The sequence below is a fragment of the Mastigoproctus giganteus genome, chromosome 11 (genome assembly GCF_048544385.1).
Source record: "Mastigoproctus giganteus isolate SK-2022 chromosome 11, ASM4854438v1, whole genome shotgun sequence".
In the NCBI taxonomy this organism is placed as follows: domain Eukaryota; kingdom Metazoa; phylum Arthropoda; class Arachnida; order Uropygi; family Thelyphonidae; genus Mastigoproctus; species Mastigoproctus giganteus.
Window position 1 is genome coordinate 45,312,416 of NC_143585.1, and position 22,641 is coordinate 45,335,056.

Below are 22,641 nucleotides of genomic sequence, written 5' to 3' on the forward strand. Positions count from 1 at the left end.
ATTGTAATTTCAGATACCTGGTAATGAGCGTGTGTGTGTGTGTGTCCCTTCCAAGGTACAGAGGGTTTCAGTAAATCCTGAACATAGTTTTGTAATTGAATATTAAACCAATAATTATTTAAATAATATAGGTCAATTTTTTCATGCTAAAATTTATATATATCAGTAGCACATTTGATTTTACTTTTCAGTTTTTATCACAAAAAGAATTTTGTAATAAAAATCCATACAGAAATTTGATATATGAAAATTACTTGAAAACTGAGTTGAATTTTAGTTTATGGAAACAGAGGCATTATTTATTGTATTAGGTGGTTCCTGACAAAATGTGGCAACACTGCTGTATACTAAACAGCGGTAGTGTGATTATCTTTTGATGAAAAGACACACACACACAATGGCTGGCAATTCCTTGCTACCCACTGAGGGTGTGCCCTGTCTTAGTTCCTTTTTGTATTTCTTCATTATATCACCTTTTTATTTTGAAATAGCAGATCTTGGATTGAATCATATGGCCAACTGTTATATTAGTATTTCTTTTCAATGTTCCATTTCTCTTTTATCATTTATCTTTTTTTTTTTTTTTTTTTTACAATTGGATTATTTTTCAAATGATATACATATATGGTACATGCTGCATATGTGGATGAAAAGGAAAAGGCTACCTAACTAAATCATATATATGCATCACTATATCAGAAAGACTAGGAAATATTTTTAAATTAAATCAGAAATGTCTCCAAACCACATACATGTTCCCTGACACAAATTTGTAATCCAACAGTTCCAAGTAACTACTTTTGAATGCATTTACTCACTTTTATTCTCACTCGTAAAACAACTCTGCTAAAAATCTCCCACACACACATATACCAAAGCACTGCAATAATTATGCAATGATTGCTGTTGAAATCACAAATGAGAAAAATAACTAGTTTTTCCAAAACCAGATAACAGTCCTACTTAAGAATACATACTCTGTGTTCATCCAAGCAGAAAAGTATGGTGTGTGGGTGGGTGCCTGTGTATGAGTAGATGCGTGTGTTGGGGGGGGGGGGGGTGTTCGTTATATCACATGCGGTATCAACGATTTAACAACCCTCTTGAACATCGCTAACATATCTGAAATTTTACAGTCGCGATTTGAATGAACGCAAAAAATATATAAATAAATAAATTACGTATACAAAGTTTAAGTAAGCAGTAAGATGTGTGGTTTTGTTTGTAACTGCGCTTCATTTTACTATCCTGGAAATGCAAATTTTAGATAAGCAAAAATATCCATATCAAATATTAATGCACGGGTGGGCGTGCGACCGCTTATAACTGCGTTACATTTGATGATCTTGGGAATTACTATATGATATTAGGCGAATATTTCAAGTCTTTTGACATGTCTACTTCCTTCGCTTTGCCGCTACTCACAAACATGAGATTTGCGTCACTACAACACCTTAGTTTCCTGTTTAAGTTTTGCTAACTACTCGAGCGTGTTACAGCACGCTGACGAAATATAAACTACGGTGCTTCTCTCTCTCTCTCTTTTTGTTATTTTTTGATACTTTGAAACAATCGCCCAAATAACTGTGGTACTACCGTACAGGTATACTTTCTTTTGAATTTACGTAAATAGTGAATGATAATGTCAAGAAGACCAGGCGCGAAGCAAAGCCCCTTCCCCCGATATAAACGTTACAGAACAGAATGTAACAGAAAAGCCAATTGTACATGTATTGCAAAATATGGTAATTTACCTTACGACTACTATCTCAATGATCTACTTCCAGAAAATGGTGTTCGCGTTTGGGAAGGAGAGATTAGTGAAATAAAATGCAACTCTTAAATATATGGGGGGAGGGGAAATTACGGTATTATTATTGTCGAATGGTGAAATTTTCGCAGATCAGATTTTCTAAGCAGAAATGAAATTTATGCTTAGAAAATCTCATCCAAGCAGCAATAAAATTTTCAAGGCTGAGTTTACCGTTAACTTATTTACAAATAATTGAAAAGCAACTTTTCACTATTCAATAAGCCCCTAAAATCAGTAATAAAACAGGAAAAGGAGTGTAATAAGCTAAACGATGAGATAATAAAAATTGGATATATGCGCAGGTTTTTTTTTATTTCTCTGTTGTCAATCTTGCACTTTACAGAAAAATAAAGGCTGAAATTTTTTTATAATGCTTTTGCATCTCATACGTTCTTAGGTATTTTTAATTTCATATACATAAATCTAAACTATGAACACTGGGTAATCAATATATTCAGATAAACTGATGAATGGTTTTAAAGGCTTTATCTCTGCTGCATTCTAAAGACGGGATAAGCATTGAACACATATCAGAAAAGCAGAGACTGCTCATTTTATTCGTATTTAGTAATTTCTCTATAACGCAGTGCTTTGGACGGAGTACTTATTATTGCTAAACACGCCCAAATTTCCCGTTGCCCAATGGCTGACAGGAAGTCAAATAAGGGGAAATAAAATGCATTCTAATAAGCAAAATCAGTTCGATATTTTTTGAGATGCACTTTTTAGTTCTTTTGAGTGTCGTTAACAAGAAACAAAAGGAATGCAATTATTTGGTACCTAATTAGCAGTTTTCATATAAACATATATACAGAATAATTTATCACTCACTTCCTCTTTTACACCATGTACGCAACCATACATACGAGGTTCGATTCTGATGAATTGTATTACCATTAATATTTAATATTTAAAGATAGCGAACACTTTATTCAACAAAGTTTTGTATAAATGATGCAATGTCTATATGCTTATGCGTTACTAGTCTACCGAGAAGGAAGATCAGAAAATTTGCAAAATAAGGTAAGAATACGGTTACTGCATCTCTCTCTCTGCTCACCTACACTCCATCCACACACATCCCTACGTATACAGTAGTTGAAGAATATGGAAGAAATCTACTTACCCTTTGTCTGAAGCTTTCGGAGCGGCCAATGGAAGTCCCTTTCTTGGTGCTGAAACGAGGAAACATGGTATTTGTAAGACATTGACAGTGGCATGGCCACACACAACATCAAAAATAAGGTACAACTCCCAAAATCCTAGTAACACACAAGAGAGCATGGAACCAGGCCAGCCGGCTGTCACTGTATGCCCAGCAGGACGCCATGCATAGAGCTTCACCGACTAAGCTGACAGGAAGTAGCCAGTCCCATTCTGCGGGTGTGCTCTATGCGTACGAAGGGAGGAGGTGGATCGCGAGAGCGATGGAGAACACACGCGAGAGGGCAGCAAGTGATTACCTCCAGTCACCGCAGAATGGGAGAAGGCCACCTGCCATACAGCCCGATCAATTGCGAGAGGGAAATTTCGACTAGCGAGTCTCCGATAGACACTAATCGTAACGCTGTACCAAAATGACTCCTTGAAGGAATAATCTGCGAATTCCTACGTACTGAACAGGCAAAAAAAAAAAAAAAAAAGAAGCCGTTGAAAGAACAACGAAAATAAATTGGTGTACGCAAGGATGCGGCGGTGTATAGCCGAAATACACTAAAGTGCGAAAATCAAAAATTGCACTAAACGGGGTTTTTTTTTTTTTTTAGGTGGGGGGGGGGGAGAGAAGCCTATCTGGAGTTCATAGGAAATCTTATCACCCGGAGAAATTTCCATCTCAAATTGATCGGTTTAAATATAACTTAGATTTTAATTTTCAACAAGATATTGCAAATGTATTCAAATATAATTAAGTTGTTCGTTAAAGCCAGAATTTCACTCATGAAGTCAATTTATGCAACTGGGAGTCAAGAGTGGAGTAAAAAATATAAAATAACTAGAAAACCATACATCACATCTGACATCGGTACAAGACGAATCAAAGAAATGAAGTCATATTCATCACAAGCACAAGATTAACAAAACTTCTGCATCCGGTATAACGGTGGATCACTTTCCCTAACAGGAATGGTAGCAGCCCATGCACGTTACAAGTTGAGAGCAAAAAACAAAAAGAAATTCAAAAAGTAGTAATCATGAAATATATTACATTTTTGGAGTCCTGTCATGACGTCGAATTCCTACGTACTGTACAGACAAAAAAAGAAGAAGAAGAAGAAAAAAAAAAAAAAAAAAAAGAAGCCGTTGAAAGAACAAAAATAAATATATGTGTGTGTGTGTGTGTGGTATAGCCGCATACACACACATATATATATATATATTAAAAAGGTAAGGTGTAAAAAAGTTATGTATAAATCCATAGTCCGATGATTGGGATAAAGTTCCCCATCTTACCTTTCCCTTCCGACGTTCATATCCGGTATGTATGAACCAGATAAGAAATGAATTTCATTTGTAGGATTTAACCATAATGAAAAGAAAGCAAACATGGCGATTTTTAACTTACCCTGTTAAAAGTAAGGATGTCTGGGGTATGAGTGTATAGTTGGTTTCGGGAGCCATTTTCTATGTCGGTCTGGGGTGCTTTGCATTTGGTCACATCCTTTATACGGCGCTGGCGCTATTCTGAGAGGGTAGCAGAGTCGGCGCAAGGGTTTCAAGCGCCCTAGCAAGACTTAATGTGTGCCCCAGTTGTATTCTGTAGCATCCATCCGCCTATCTATCCATCACCCTGCCTACCAATAAGCTTACCTATTCCCACCCATCAATCTGTCTATCCATTCACCTATACTATTTATCTGCTTGCTGTATATTATTATGATTTATTGTATGATGTGATAATAACAATGCAGTGCAAGAATACGACATGGAACATTATCACAATATAAACTTGTATCGTCCTTCATTCCTCCCTCTCTTCCCCTGGTCATCAAATTCATTGGCACTAATCCCGATAATATTATAATTGTTTTCAGCATCGGACTTTTGGTGTAGAGGTTTGTACTTTTGCCTCATGTTGTTGCTGCGTGAAAAACGGAGAAGGCATCTGACTTAAAATATTATTCCTTCTTCCCTAACTTTTCTATTAATATTTTCGGAAGCTTTCAATTAAATATCAAAGTGATGCGTCGACAAAGCGACCCCGAATGTCATAAAACCACAAAGAGGATTATGTTGTAAATAAATCTTTTTTTTAAATATATTCTTAATATTTGATAAAATATTTAGAAATTCGCTTTATAGGTAAATTAGAGATTACAAAGGATAAACAGAGAAATAAGGTTTGTGATATCCTGAATACGAATGTTACACAATAAAACAATGCATGAAAATTCTTCTTCCAGAGGATCTCTCTATCTCTCTCTCTCTAAAGCAGTGTTTTCCAAAGGGTGGTACGCATACTACACTTTAAAGGGTACACGGCAGAATTTTTTATTTTAATTTATCATAATTTTTTTTAGCTGCAGAAAACAATTCATTACAACTTAATGCAATGGGCTCCGCCTATAGGAATTACTGGTTAATTGAAGAAAAAGAAAAAAAACATGAAAACCCGAACTCTTTATAAGTTGCAGTGTGTAAAACTCTTATTAGAATCACAATTTCAGTTTACTGAAACATAAGTGTGTTGCATAGAGCAACACACGATCTGTGATTTTTCGGGTTTTCTTTTCATTTTATCCCCTTTCATCTAATTTTATAAGACAACTCTTAACTGATCCGGTATACACGTATTAGCTGAGAGAGAGAGAGAGAGAGAGAGAGTGTGTGTGTGTGTTATGGGGAACCGTATCAAGAAATTTATTGAAGTAAAGGTAAATAATGTCAAAGATGTTTCTTGCATCCAACTGTACTGATTTCACCCTAATAATTAGCTAGATTGGTCAGGCAAGATTTCCACTTCACAAACCCATAACGTGATCTATTAAGGATACCGTTCTTAGCGAGATGTTACAGTATTGTGTCCTTAAACAACACTCATGATATTTCCCAGCACTGGCTCTAGAAATTATTTTGTCAATCAGTTTAATCACACAAATTGAATTATTTCAACAGATTTTTATTAGTTACTTAACTGAATTTAAAGTTATTTCAACTTACTTAGTTAATTAAATTAAAGTTTCTGTTTATACTGCGGGACAAACACATAAGGTCAGAGGAGTTAAAAAGTTAGTCAGAATGGAAGAAATCACGGTATTCAGTAGTCACTCATAAAGTGTGTGCATTTCTATACCCTCGAGTTGACCACTCGGTTACGGCGGCTTTTTTTTTTTTTTTTAAACTTTAATCATGAATAATGAGAAACTTATAGACCCGTATGATCTAACTGCATCCTACGTAGGTCGATATCAAATTGAAGAAGATTTGGAAACAAAGGTATGAAACAATACAATTTTCATAAACATAGTTGCTATTATGATCAATCTGTTGACAAAGACAATTAATAAATTCAACATGTATGTAATCATCGAATTTAATAAACAAATAAATGCTATAACAAGATAGGTTTCTTTATATATGTCAGCTACATTCAAAGTGATTTCGACTCATACAAAATCTGTAACAAAATCCTTGTGTGGCCTCTGTGTTGTTGCATTGTCCAAACAGATGTTGCTGCTATAAATATTATTTGTACGCATTAGAAGGCCGTATTGCGCTGTGTGCATGTGTATGTTCACGGGCCGAATTGTGATTTCTGCGGACGGAAAAATCCGGAATAACTCACTAGGAATACCCAATTCCATCCGTCTGAGATTAGCAAACTACAGTCCCAACTGAAGAGGCTTTTAATGTTTGGATTTTGGTTTACTACTCTCCCCCACCACCCTCGTTTAAATCCGAAGGCAAAATGGCCTCAGCATAAATAAAAAATTAAAATAAATTTTCTGTTTATACTCCGGGTCAGAGGAGTTTACAAGATACACAGAATACAAGAAACAGCACCGTATTCAGCAGTCACGGGCTTTGAACCCCGGTCACTCAAGGCACGTGTACTTATGCACCCGCGCGCCTGACCACTAGACTACGGAGAACAAATTCGCACAATTCTGTATTTCCTGGGACAGAATTAAATAACAATAATTATTGCACAACTGAAATTAAGTTATTTAATTAATAATTTTGATTAATTCTAATTAGATGTATAAAAAATAATTATTAAATTATACGGAGTTAGGACTATCGTAGTGTGTGTGATGTGGCCCGTAGGATTTAAACTACAGTACTTAAGCAATAATCATGCTAGCAGCAAAACAAAATTAGCCTTTGCAATAAGTTGCAATGGTATTACACTACTTTAAAGCAAATATCCTTTTTGTGATCTCATTTGTTTTGAAAGGTAATCTGCCATTTATTTAAAAGATACAAAGATACGAAATAGTCAATTAACCATTTGCCGATGCAATGTCACCAAAACCACCAGTATACATGCGAATTTTAAACTGAAAAAATTACAGACGCTGTATGGTGTCACTGCCGATGAACGACGTTGGAGAACACACGAATGGTGCCGTACAGCAATATTTAAAATCGACCCTAACGCTGTGGCACAAACTATGCAGAATAATAAAGCACTAGTTTTCGTATCTCACCCAACCCCGATAAACAGCCACAATCCTAAATATGACTACAGGCACATAATAGATTAAGTTACACTTTTTTTTTTTTTTTTTTTTTTTATAATTTCAACTTAGCACAACACGAAACAAAGCATTTTTGTTAGATTGATGCGGGTAAATTACGTTGTTTGAAGATAAGTTTTATTATTACCTTTATTTCCGAATTGGAAATATGTACATAATGGAGTCAAGCGCTTCGTGCCATTTTCTTACCACTTCTTCAGTGACAGCAGTCTTTGCAATATCACCCTCAACAAAGGATCACTTCGGTCACATGAGAATCCTCAAGTTCTTGCGACCTAAGTGATCTTTTGTGACAGCGATATGGCAGAGAGCTCTCATTGAAGAAATGGAGAGGTAAAATACCACAAAACGTCTGACTCTACTATGTACATATTTCTAATTTGCAAATAAACATAAACCCAATAGGTTTTGAGTTCTTTATTACATTCAAACAATCACGAAATAATTTATTTTTGATATTATTTACAGGATATAAGATATTTGATCATGTCAGTGAAACTATTCTTGTAGGGATGAAATCCTGTTTTCACGCTCAAATTTAAAATCTCGTCCTTTATTTTGTCCTAAACCTTGGTTTTATAATAAATGTGCTAAGGCACATAAGAATGTTGCATATCGCAATTGGCTTGCATCCGAATCTCAAGGTTACTTTTTTTGTCTACACCAAAGCTCACAACAGCAGTTATTAATCAGTCCAAACTAGATTTTGAATAGGCTAAGAGTATAAAACTTGCTTCTTGCCTAAATGGTAGTCGAGCATTCTGGTCTCTTGCCAAAGCTATTGGCAGCAACTTTTGCCCATCTCTGTTCCCACCTCAGTCAAAACTGGATGGTTCTATTACTAGCTTAGATAAATACAAAGCTGACTTGCTAGCATCCTACTTTTCTTCTAAGTTGTGTATTGATGATCTATGTGAACCACCTCCTACCATTCCCAGTACACTCCATACAAATGGCTCCAGTGGTCTTCCGTCAAAAGGATGTCAGGAGAATTTTTAAGTCTTGACGCGTCAGGTCCTGATAGTATTTCTTCACTTGTTCTCAAAAACCTATGCGCCTAAGTTTACTCTTGTTCTGTGTCGCATTTTTACACTTTCTTATTCCACTGGTATTTTCTCTTCTGCTTGGAAATATGAGCAAAATACGCAAGCAGTTGCCTTTGACATTTCAAAGGCTTTTGATCGCGTCTGGCATAAAGGTCTTATACATAAGCTTCCATCTTATAAATTGCAGACTTTTTTTTTTTTTTTTTGTAATTGGGTATCCAGTTTTCCCTCTGACTGCTCACTGCGGGTGACTGTAGATGGTTTTCTGTCTTCTAACTTCTCTACTAATGCAGGTGTTCCCCAGATTTCAGTTCTTTCTCACACACTTTTCCTCTTGCATATTAATAACCTTCATAATGACCATAGGGCCGCCGTAGCCTAGTGGTCAGGCGCGCGGGTGCATAAGTACACGTGCCTTGAGTGACCGGAGTTCAAGCCCGTGACTGCTGAATACGGTGCTGTTTCTTGTATTCTGTGTATCTTGTAAACTCCTCTGATCGTTTGGTCGTCCCGGAGTATAAACAGAAAATTTATTTTTTTTATAATAATAATCTTCTTCCAGTGACCGGAAATTTTATCCATAGTTTGACTTATGATAACACATTGCTCTGCAACTGCCAGTTTGAGAAACCTTGCCCTGCACAAGCAGCTTCAACTTCTCGGATATCCACTACCAATTCCTATAAATTGCTGATCTCCAGGTAATTCTCCGTGGAGCAAAGATAACTTAGTTGATTTCAATCCTAAAACTCACAGTTGTCTCACATATCGCAAAAAAGATTCTTCTGCTCCTATACTTATCTTGGATAATACTGAGATTTCTAGACAAGATCACATATCTGTATTACCCTGACTTCTAATCTCTCTTGGCATAAGCACATAATAAATACTGCCTCATGTGCATCAAAAAAACTAAGTTTTCTCTTTCGCTCTCGGCGTTACTTTTCTTCCATATCTACAGCTGTCCACTCTGTACAAATCCGCCCTACCATGAAATATTGGCCACACATCTGTGGCGGTGCTTCCAAAACCTCTCTCAGGCTTCTATATTCCATTAAAAAAGGAGGGGGGGGAGTTAAGTTAATTAATGACCTATCTTTAACAAAGTCTGCGTGGTTAGCACAATGGTATCGTCACCGTCCTCCCCACACCGGATGAAATGGCCCGGGTTCGAAACACGTCGACGACGCGAAGAACTTTTATGGGCTTTTTTTCCTTCCGTGGCTGAGTTAGTCGGTCTCAGGAGTAGATAGCATGAGTTTTCCCCATTTAATTTTTCCCATGGTTTTTTTTTTCGTCCGGCAAAGTAGGCAAATCAACCAGAGAATACGCGCAACTTACAGACACGATACAGATGGGTAGATGAAATAGCTTTCCGGGTGACCCTAATAAATATATATATATATATATTTTTTTTTTTTAATCTCTAATAAAGTCTCCATTCCTGCTGCATCCTTTTCTATAGATCTTCTATGGGCACTGTTCTCTTGAAATGGCTTCTGTAATGCTCGCTCGCTCTCTCTTCCAAACTAACCCGAACACGTGTCGCAACTAGTCAGCATTCTTTTATTGTCCAACTTCAAACTCACAGAACCACCTTTTCTTCTTCCTTATTTATTCCTTCAACTTCCGTTTTCTGGAACAATCTGCCTTCATGTGTATTTCCTGAAAATTACAATCTACAAAAATTCAAGTCTAATGTCAACAAGTATCTCCTTTCATCTTCTCAAAGTTCAACCCATGCAATGTCAGTGGTTTTTCGACCTTTTTTTTTTTTTTTTTTAATAATGGCACCCCTAAGTACTTTATTTTATTTTTATCCCCCCCCCTACTCAATTTCTGCCTGTTAAATCCAATTTTCTCTCTCTCATATATATATATTCGGAAACTGGTACTTAGCTGAGTGGGCGCCACTAAATTTCTTTTAATTTGAACTTTTTTTTCTAAATTAATTAGGATTGTTTCTCCAACAGTACTCTATTCCTCATTATTCTTGTATTTATTGCTGTTTTATTTGTCAAAATCTTTTTCTCTTCACTGGTCGGCCACTCTACTGACAAACATTTAATTATTTTTTACCTTACATTTTATAGTTAAATACACACAATATGTGGTTTTTGCATATTTGCTGCCACTGATGTTTGCTCTACTATTTTCTTTTTATTTTACATTTCATTTTTGCTGTCTATTCTTTGATTCAATTGGATTTAATTTGAATTATATATATATATATATAATTTAAATTGTGTAAGTATAAACGGATGTGAAAGTTACACAAGGTGCCAGTAACTATAAGGGTGAGGAAAGTAAAAAAAGAAGAGTAGTAGATTAATGAAAGATGTTAATATCCTAGAGGTTATCATGAATTAAGTAAATTGTGGGCTGAATTTCCAAGCCAATATAAAGTGGGAGAACTGTAAAATTAGCACAAAATATTAATAAAATGCAAATAAAAATAAGAATAAAATGAAAAATGGCATAAAAAAAAAAAGAAAATGGTAAATCTGTCATCAGATATGGGGGGGAAATAATTTTAGTAAAAGATCTAATATAGGTAATGCAAAAAATGCTTGATCTGATGTAAGCATAAATATTGATTCTCACTCTCTGATAACTGATCATGTATCAATATTTATTTATGCTGACATCAGATCAAGCATTTTTTGCATTACCTATATTAGACCTTTTACTAAAATTATTTCCCCCCCATATCTGATGACAGATTTACCATTTTATTAATATTTTGGTGTACTAATTTCTTTACAGTTCCCCCACTTTATATTGGCTTGGCAATTCAGCCCATAATTTACTTAATTCATGATAACCTCTAGGATATTAACATTCTTTCATTAATCTACTACTCTGTTTTCCTCAACCTAATAGATACTGGCAACTGGGGTAACGTTCACATCGATTTATACTTACTCAATTTAATTTAATATTAATACAAATTACATATACTCTTGCATCCTCTAATGCTGCTTTGCGCTTTTAGGTGCATCTGTCATAACTAATTTAACTATTTCATCTACTGTTTACCTCTGAAAAGAGGTAAACAGTAGATGAAACAGTAATTACATAGAAATATGTAACTTTTCTTTTAAAGAGTTACATTAAAAACCCATTTTATATATATATATATATATATATATATTTTTTTTTTTTTTTTTTTGTCAACAACAGTTTCCATTCGAGGAACAGCATTTTCTATAGCAGAACGTAACATGTCAACTGGAACAGTCAGCACATGACGTCTAAATGCTGTCCTTCAGATCTGCCAGAGTTTGACATCCTTTCCAATACACCTGGATCTTCAAAAAATCCCACAACTAGAAGTCCATGGGGTGAGGTCCGATGATCGGGGTGGCCAAGATGTCTGGAAACAACGGCTGATGACCCGTTCGTCTGTAAAGTGCTGCCTTAGCAATCTTCGGACACAACGGTGGATGTGAGGTGGCGCACCATCTTGCATTAGTATGGTATCCTGAAGGCACCCACGTTGTTGCAGCTCTGGTATTGCGAAATTTGCCAACGTTTCATAATATCGCTGTCCAGTGACGGAACAGGTGCGGTGATCAGTCAGTATTACCTATTCAAAAAAATATGGTCCAATCATGAATGTGGCCGTAAATCCACACCACACTGTCACTTTTGAAGAATGCAACGGGACCTCTTGGATAACTCGAGAGTTTTATGTTGCCCAAATGCGACAGTTGTGCGTATTCACTTGTCCATTTAAGAAGAAGTGGGCTTCATCACTGCAAAGGATGCTCCCTGGCCAAGTGATATCCACTGTCATTCGCGCCAGAAACCGAAGTGAGTATGTGAAACGAATATCTCCATCACCATGCTTTAGCTCAGTGGTTTTCAACCAGGGTGCCGCACCAACATTCCAGGGGTGCCACGTATTTTGGGTTTAAGTTATTTAAACTTATTTTTTTTTAAATTTATATGTTTACTTAGTATCTCTATATAAAGAATAAAATAATTATATACTGTATATATATAATTTGTATTATGAAATGTAATTTTTCTAACTATATTATTTTAATAACTATCATATAACATATATATTTTTTAATATTAGATATATACGAGTATATATATATACAGGGTGTCTCTAAAATATTGGTACAAATGTTTAGGGGAGGTAGGTAACATCTAAAGGAATGTGAATCGCATAGGAACCCAAAACCAGAAACGTCACCGTAAGTCGGTAGACGGCGCTGTTCATCAGTTCGCGAGAGGGAAAATTTCTGGTTTACTCATTCAAGCAGTAGTCGCCGTACGAAGAGCATGCATCGATACACGAACTGTGAGCTGGCAGACATGCACCTAGTGTATGGATTAGCAGAGGGCAATGGACGAGCCGCTCAACGAATTTATGGAGAACACTTCCCAGACAGACATGTACCGGACCTCCGTTTGTTTGCGCGTGTGCATCAAAATTTGTGCGATTATGGGTCATTTAGAGGTAACAGGAGTAGTGCGGGCAGACCACGTTCGACGCGAACTCCCGCCATGGAAGAAAGTGTGTTGAATGCCGTCCAGAATAATCCTACTACCAGTACACGCGCCGTTGCCTCTGCCTTAGGAGTGTGTCTGGCACGACGATTCCTTACACCCCTTTCATCTCCAAAGGGTTCAGTTACTGCTCCCCCAAGATCATCCTGCACGTGTGACTTTTTGCGCAGTGGTTTCTCCAAGACAGTGTTCAAGACTTGAATTTTCCAGCCTATGTTTTGGTCACGGATGAGGTTTATTCAATCAGCACAATGCTCATGTGTGGCCTCACGACAACCCACACGATGGGCGCCCCCATGCGACACAACATCGCTTCGCAATAAATGTGTGGGCAGGTATGGTCGGTGACTGCTTAGTCGGCCCATACCTGTTACCATCCCGCATGAACTCCGCTAATATCGGATCTTTCTTGAACAAGTTCTACCAGGGTTACTTGACGATGTTCCAGCAAATGTGAGACGCAACATTTGGTTTCAACGTGACAGGGCGCCTGCCCATTATGGAAGGTGTGTTCGTGACTATTTGAACAGGCGTTTTGGGCGTCGATGGATTAGCCGTGGTGGACCCGTTGCCTGTCCCCCACGCTCACCTGATTTATCGAGCCTTGATTTCTTTCTGTGGGGGCCCTCAAATCTATCGTGTATGAATTTCCTGTGGAGACGGAAATGGATCTCGTGGAGAGACTCGTCTGCGCTGCTGCTGCTACTGTCAAAGAAATTCCAGGTGTGTTCGACCGTGTCCGCCAATCCATGCTGCGTCGGTATCACGCATGCATCGCGTCTCATGGTGGAACCTTCGAGTATCTGTTGTAACATCATGAAATGCATCCATTTCGTACTCCAGTGTTAATATTATGTCAAATAAATGTTTGCCACTAATTACCGTCTTGTGACATTTCTGCTGCTTGTGCCTTTGCTACTACTTTCCCGTGACCTTTCCGGTTATGGGTTCCTATGCGATTCACATTCCTTTAGATGTTACCTACCTCCCCTAAACGTTTGTACCAATATTTTTGAGACACCCTGTGTGTGTGTGAGAATCCGTTAGATCTGCCTGTTAGATCCGATTCTCTCCACACACAGGGAGAGAATCGGATCTAACAGGCAGAAAATTGAGTAGGGGTGCCGCAAAATAAAATAAATTACTTAGGGGTGCCTTTATTAAAAAAATGTTGGAAACCACTGCTTTAGCATGTGCATCTTGTAAGGATAGTACCGCAACACCTGACGCATTACTAGCCTTACAATGGCATGTTCACTTCACGAGAAACAGCTGGCACACTTGCGCTACCACATGGAGATTGACTCGATAAATCCACGACAGCTATAGCCACATGTTCAAAACGAGAGGAGTCCACTCGTTTTCGACCTCTACCTGGTTGAACACCAAGATGTCCTGTAGTTTCAGATCTCGCAATCATTTCACTAGCCTTACAATGGCATGTTCACTTCACGAGAAACAGCTGGCACACTTGCGCTACCACATGGAGATTGACTCGATAAATCCACGACAGCTATAGCCACATGTTCAAAACGAGAGGAGTCCACTCGTTTTCGACCTCTACCTGGTTGAACACCAAGATGTCCTGTAGTTTCAGATTTCGCAATCATTTCACTAGCCTTACAATGGCATGTTCACTTCACGAGAAACAGCTGGCACACTTGCGCTACCACATGGAGATTGACTCGATAAATCCACGACAGCTATAGCCACATGTTCAAAACGAGAGGAGTCCACTCGTTTTCGACCTCTACCTGGTTGAACACCAAGATGTCCTGTAGTTTCAGATTTCGCAGACAGCACAAACAGTCATACGTCCACGCCTTCTGACGCTGGAATTCTCTGATAGCCGCAGATGCATTGTTGCTGTTCTGATAGTACAGCTTCACTAATAGCGCCATTTCCTGCAACGTTGTTGCTATACTGCAGGCAAACATCTACTGTATGATTTTGAAAAGACTGCTTTGCTTTTATACAGTACAGTAGAGCTGAGTAGTAGCGCTGTGGCAATAACTTACGATTATGCAAATAACGTAAGTAATCGTAACTAAGGTAGCTACGAGCCATACAGTGACAAATTTTGTAACAAATTTTCTTTCACAATAAATGGCGAGCCTCAGAACTGGCTCCAGAGCCCTCTACATAGGGACACTAATTTTAACAACCCTTTGTATATACATATTTGTGTTGACTCCCCCCCTCAGACCCTTTCATCCCGCAGATTTCATCCTGCTGCAAAAAATTATTTTGGCACCATTATCCAATTCTGGGTATGGGAACACAAGACCTGGAGGAGATGCCAGACAGTCAACAAGGCCAGCCAGAGGGTTCCCAGACATCTACCGACAAGCGAGCGGTGAAACGCAGCCTGGACAAACCAGAAGAACAAGACGAAACCAGACAAGACACCACCTGCAAGAGGAGAAACAAGAGGTACAATATTGAAAAACCAGACCGGGAAATGAGGAGCAATAGTGAAGCAAGAGATCGACAGGAGCCAAGCAAAAACACAGAAGAGCAAAAACAAGGGGAAAAAATCTCCCCCCCGGATCTCCCATTGCCACAGGGAACAGTCCTTGAGCAAGTGCTCACCCTGCGAGCCACTCTAGAAAATATAATGAGAGATAACAGTAGCAGAATTTCTTCAACCTTAAGAGCAGACATAGTCCTTCAATGGACTAAATTAGAAACAATCCTCCTGCAAACAAATGTGGAGCACCAGAGGGCGCTTGCAGCTCTAGAAGCATATAAAGATGCTGATGGTGGCAAACAAATGCTACAGCGCGCCCCATCATATGCCCAAGCGCTGAGGCATACCCCAAGTGAGAGGGAAAAAACCAGTGAATTACAAGTGCCAAAGAAGAAAGTACTCACAAAAACTCCAAATATAGTGATACTGAGACCTACCGGGGACAGCAACCAATCAAGTGAGCAAATCAAACAAAAAGTCATAGATAATATGAAGGAAGACTTTCAAAACACCAGGATAAAGTCTATCCGCAAAACCAGGAACCCAGGGATCGTGATTGAGACTGAGAGCGAGAAGGAGATAGAAGAAATAAAAGCAAATGAGAAAATAACCACATTAGGGCTAAAGGCAGAATTACCGAAAAAGAAAGGCCCAACTATACTAATATTTGATGTAGAGTATGACATGGATCCGCAGCAATTAACCAACGAGATTTATAGAAAGAACTTACAGAGCCACTTCCCAGAGTTGGAACCCTCTGAGCTGATTTTTCCAAAGTTCAAAATAAAAGCAAAGAACGGGATGGGAGTAAATTGGACGGTGGAACTGGCGCCATCTGCTTGGCAAATCTTAAGCACCCAAAACAGAATATATATAGAATGGAGCAGCCTGAGATACAGGGAACATATATCCATACCCAAGTGCTTTCGCTGCTGCAGATATGGCCACACCACTCATACTTGCACACAAAGAGAGCCGACCTGCGGCCACTGCTCTGGCAAAGGGCATGAGTACAATACCTGCCCCAACAAAACCGACGCACCAACCTGCGCAAACTGTAAGAGTCTGAAACTGGAGCACTCACACTCCATCCGCGATACTGGGTGTCCGACATACCAAAAAATCAAGAGTTCCTACCAACAGAGAATAGATTATGGCCACACACCATAAACAATTCAACTCCAGCGTTCTCACATTCCACCAGCTCAATGCACAGCGTGCCAGAGCGGTGGCGGAGCAAGTCCGACTAAAAGCTGACGATGAAAATGCTGACATCCTCATAATATTGGAACCGTACACGCACCAAAAGCAAGTACGGGGGTATCCTATTAAATACAAAATTGTGCAGTACACAGATGAAACCCCATGGGCAACTGTGATAATCAGGAACCCCCATATCACGGTCACAAAAATCCCACAATTCTGCACACCATGGGCAGCATGTGCCCACCTTGTCACCTCTCTGGGAAGTCTTTATGTGGTTGCTCTATACTGCAGGCCAGGGGCAGAAATCGACTATGCGATAACATACCTGGAGAATCTTCAAACTGCACTAAGCGGACACAAGATAATAGTGGGGGCAGACGTCAACTGCAGATCCCCCCTCTGGCACAGTACCACGCCTGAAAGAAGAGGCTCAACAAATGGGCAAAGGCTCGAGGAGCACCTGGCCAACTCCATATTTGTTGTTAAAAACCAACCCTTCTGCCTCCCGACCTTCTGCAACACCTTATGGGAAGCAGAGATTGACATAACATTAGCCACAAGAAACATAGACACCCACATCACAAATTGGACGGTTAGAAATGCCTGGACGACCTCGGACCATCGTACAATAACCTTCACATTAGAAAGGAACTTGACAAGAACAGCTGCCGACAGGCACACGCTAAATAGATTCGCCCTAAGCAAGGCAAACTGGGACACCTTCCGAGAGACTCTACGCACAGCAGGCCAGCAATACCTACACACACTGAGGGAGCAGGAATGCGGGAGCGAAAACCCGGAACGACTCCAGAAAGATTTAACAAAAATAATAACAGAAGCAGCAGAGAAAGCCATGAAGAGAAGAATCCCCATTGCAGGGGCCACGCCCTGGTGGACTCCAGAGCTCACACGAATGAGGAAAATAGTTCAACACAGAAGGAAACAATTTCAGAGGGCTAGGAGGAATTGGCCGCAACAAGAAGTCACTGAACTCAGGAACCAATATAGAATCGCTAGAAATTGTTATACTGAACAGATAAAGAAAAATAAAAGAGAATCATGGGAGAGGTTGGTACAAGGGTCAGGAAACAGCAACCCCTGGGGGGTGGTATACAAAATTACCACTCACAAACTCCCCAGGGGGGAAGTCGTGACAGCCACCAAAACAGCACAAGGAAATTTAACCATAACCTGGGAGGAGTCGATTGGGAACATCCTGGACAACATCCTTCAGGAGCTGCCAACAACACTAACAGATGAGCAGCAGGCTATCTGCCAAGCAAACAATTCCTATAATAATGACCAAATAGAAACCCCCTTCACCTTAGAAGAAATTCAGGATGCAGCAAGCCGCGCGAAAAATAAGAAATGCCCTGGATTGGACCTAATTGAACCGGAGATGGCAAAAGAAGCAACGGAACATATACCTGAATTACTGCTAAAACTATTCAATTGCTGCCTGGAAGCAGGTAAATTTCCACTACAGTGGAAAAAAGCAAATTTAAAACTGATCCTAAAAAACCCAACAAAGCCACCAGAGACACCTAGTTCCTACAGACCCATAGCCCTGCTACCAACCCTCAGTAAAATATTCGAACGGCTGCTACATACAAGAATCACAAGGCATTATGATGAAGCAAATCCTAACATGACAAAGCAATACGGATTTACTCCTGGCAAATCCACTATCGAAGCAATACAGAACCTCCTCTCTAGAGTCGCCCATTGTAAAAGGAAATACTTCCTCGTCATCGCAGTGGATTTCGCTGGGGCGTTCGACACCCTCTGGTGGCCGAGCGTCTTGGCGAGACTCAGAGCTGCCAACCTTCCATTGAATCTTTATTATTGCATGAAGGATTACCTGGCTGATAGAGCAGTGCAAGTTACCACACCATATAAATGCCTCAGTCGCCCAGTCCACAGGGGCTGCCCCCAGGGTTCTGTCCTGGGGCCACTCCTGTGGAACTTTGTCCTGGACGAATTCCTCGCCATGGATCTGGGTGGTGTGGAGGCCCAGGCCTATGCAGATGACTTGATCTTGACCATCGAGGCTGACAGCAGATCCTCCTTAGAAATCCAAGCAAATGATGCCCTGCAAAAGCTGCTAGATTGGACGAAGCTACACTTGCTCAAACTAGCACCCGACAAGACAAATTCGGTGCTGCTAAAAGGTACGTTAGACTTAAGGAGACCACCACAAATTAAGATTGAGAACAAAACAGTTAAGCTGTGCGAACAGATTAAATACCTAGGAATAATCTTGGACAGAAAATTAAATTTCAAACCACACCTAGAATATATTAAACAAAAGATAAGAAGATACGCGGCCCTCTTCGCTAGAGTCACTCGCAGGGACTGGGGACTCAGACGTACTACCCTGTCTTTGTACTACAATGCTATCTTCATCCCTGCCATCACATATGGCTCCCCTGTCTGGTACGCGAGGGCGGCACTAGAAGTGAATAAACGGATCCTCGAAACCATTCAGAGGACCATCCTCCTTACCATGTCGAGAGCAACTAGAACAACTAGCACGGCTGCCCTCCAAGTCCTAGTAGGAGTTCTACCCCTGGATCTCGAAGCTACCCGCTGTGGTCTGCTCTACCATCTTGCCAGAAACACATCGGCTACGATGTATGACCTCACCACTGACATCACTAATGACCGCAACTATGAGAAGAGAAGAATCACCGACCACCTCATCCAGATTTGGCAGAGGAGATGGAGCAACACAGAAAAAGGTGCAGTGACCAGAAGATTCCTCCCCACTGTCACCAAGCTGTACCCTAAGGCGCCAGTGTGGTTTCACCCTGGTCGAAATACCACCTTTCTCCTTACAGGACACGGCCCGTTTAAAGCTAAACTTCACCAACTTGGTATCATAAATAACGCGGACTGTCCCTGTGGCAACCCGGAGTCCTGGAGACACTTAATGTTTGAGTGCGATTTGTATGACGACCTGCGACTACAGCTAATAACGTCAATCCAATATATCCCAGACAACCAAGAACCCAGACTGCTAGACACTCAAGAGGACTACAAGGCACTCAGTCAATATGCCCAGGATCTATTTTCTAGAAGGAAAACAATGATAGAAATATACCAAAGGCAACCCAACTAGGAAGAATGCAGGAGGTCAAACAAGTAATAAAAAAAAAAAAAAAAAAAAAAACACAAGCAATAAACTCACCATACCACAGAAAGACAAGACTTGAGGATGATTTGAATGGCCTACTATCGACCCAAAACTGCACTCCCTTGTGCGGTTTTTTTTTTTTTTTTTTTTTTTCGGGGAGCGGGAGGGGAGGGGGTATTTGCTCTTCTCCTCTCCTCGCCTCCCCATATTTTCACTCTGGTGGGGCATGGGCATGCCCCACTGAAAATGTGGGGTCACCTCTCTATCCGACCCCTCTTCTTCCTATTTCATCCCCCCAGTCTTCACCCTCCCCTCCCAACACTTTCTCTTGTACAGCGACTGCCCCAGATGTCCAAATTTAAATCACATCAAATTTTGCCCGACCTTTTAGGCTCTCTACAAATAGTTCTTTCAGCGTAAAACCCCACGCAGCGCTTTCTAAATGCAATTTTACTTAAACCGATAACTCCAACTTAGCGATAACTCCAACCTTTATTTTAGGTCCTCGTCACCGAAATCCCAGGAAAGTAAGTGGCAGGACCTGCCAGAGTATAATTAGTCTCTTGGTACACCCGGCCGGCGTCCCCGTCGCTAGGTATGGTAACGCCGGGTCCCACTGGGGGCCCGGCGGCCAACAGGCCGGATGAACAATGGGCACAACAAACTACATACCACATGACCCATACATTATTTTTAAACCTCTGGCATAGACAGGGTACTGTCACTCGATACAAAGAACATACGCGGAGATGGGAGAAATCCCCGGAGCCGTCAGACCCTCAACATACCTATACCTATACCTATTTTATTTATTTATTATTATTTTTTAATTTTATTTTTAATTTATTTTATATGTTATTATTATTTTTTCTCATTTTCTCTTCGTGCTCTGCACGACGTACTGTTTTTTTTCTTTCATTCCTCCCCCCCCCCCACTCTCCATAGTGTAGCTTCTCTCTCTCTTCTCTCCCTTTTTATTTATTTATTTTTTCTTTTTAATTACTACACCACGGGTTTTTTTTTTTTTTCTTATTATTACACCACGGGATTTTTTTTTTCCCCTCTCTTCCTCTGGAATGGGCCCCCAGAGGAACCTGGTCCACCTTTTGACAACAAGTAAGTCAGAATTTCTTTTGAGACGGTACGTGTTTTACTGGGACTGGCCCACCTTCCCGTGGTGTGGACGAGTACCCAGAATCATCTGTCCAGGTGACTGATGCTTCTGGGTAGCCAAGAGGCCAGAACAGAACACACACATAATACACACGAACTTACGTCACACACAAATATCTGGCCCATTTGTAGTCATACTGTTCTTCACAGAGATACGAGACGGAGTTGAACAGACGTTCTAGGAGCCGCCCTTTACAAAACACATATCCATATATATATATATATATGTACACACACACACACACAAATTTATTCTTTATATAGAGGTGCTAGATAAACATTAATTAGAGATCACTATAAAATTAAAAAGATACCCTACACCTTTTTATATTGAAATAAATATATAAATTAAAAAATAATAAGTAACTTAAACCCAAATTGTGGTACCCCTGGAATGTTGTTGCAGCACACCTGCAATAACATTCCAGGGATAAGGTGTGCTGGTTTCAACCATGCACCCTGGTTGAAAACCTGCATCAAGTACTAGGTACTAAATACTATAGGTTCTAGTATCTCTCGTGCGTGGGGTTTTTCATAAAAAAAATATCAACGGATAAAAAAAAAAAATATATATATATATATACAGGGTGTTTCAGTTAAACGTTTCAGAACTTCTAAGAGGGGTAGGGTACATCCTGACAACTCGAAATCATATAGCAATGTGGGGTCGGAAATGCTTTCCTGAAGCGGTGTTGTACACAGAAGCACCATAAAGAAAAGAGACCGTAAGTGAGAAATCGTTTTAATAATACATGAAAAGAAGCAAAAGGTACATGGATTAAAGTAAGTGTTCGAAGTTTCTTCCACGGGCTACAATGCACGCCTCACATCTCCGACGCATGGACATCCGAACATTCTGGAATACTCCAGGCGAATTTCGAATTTCTTCGGCAGCTACTGCGATTCTTGCAACAAGCTCCTCAGCATTGTCAACAGGGGTGTCATAAACTAGCGATTTCATATGACCCCAGAAATAAAAATCAAGACATGATAGGTCGGGTGACCGAGCAGGCCAACGCACGGGACCACCACGTCCGATCCACTGTTGACCAAATGTGACATCCAGGTAGTTACGAACATCTCCGCTATAATGGGCAGGGGCTCCATCGTGTTGGAACCACATTGTCTGTTGCGTCGATGCAGAAATCTGTTCATCTCTCAAAAGTTGTGGCAATACTTGCTGCAGAAAGATCAAGTAGATAGGTCCGGTTAGACGACACGGTAACAGGTAAGGTCCGATGAGGTGATCTCCCATAATACCGGCCCATACATTGACCGAAAATCGAATCTGTGCTGCACGACGTCGTATTGCATGCGGGTTCTCGACCGCCCAGATATGGTCGTTATGCGTGTTGAAAATTCCTTCCCTTGTGAAGGATGCCTCATCGGAAAACAACACTTCAGCAGGAAAAAGGGGATTTGTAGCACATTTTCCAAGGTACCACTGTGCGAAAGCAATACGAGGTGCATAATCCTCCGGTTGCTGTGTCTGGACACGCTGCCTGGAGTATTCCAGAATGTTCGGATGTCCATGCGTCGGAGATGTGAGGCGTGCATTGTAGCCCGTGGAAGAA

At 40.0% G+C, this 22,641-nt stretch overlaps 1 protein-coding gene across 1 annotated transcript in view; it reads right to left on the reverse strand.

The window, feature by feature from the left end:
• RhoGEF2 (Rho guanine nucleotide exchange factor 2) overlaps positions 1-22,641 on the reverse strand; it is a 764,869-nt gene that overhangs the window by 309,598 nt on the left and 432,630 nt on the right. Inside the window, exon 25 of the mRNA XM_090384978.1 lies at positions 2,940-2,988. Within this exon, the coding sequence (XP_090241104.1) occupies positions 2,940-2,988 (49 nt within the window). The remainder of the gene's footprint in view (positions 1-2,939; positions 2,989-22,641) is intronic.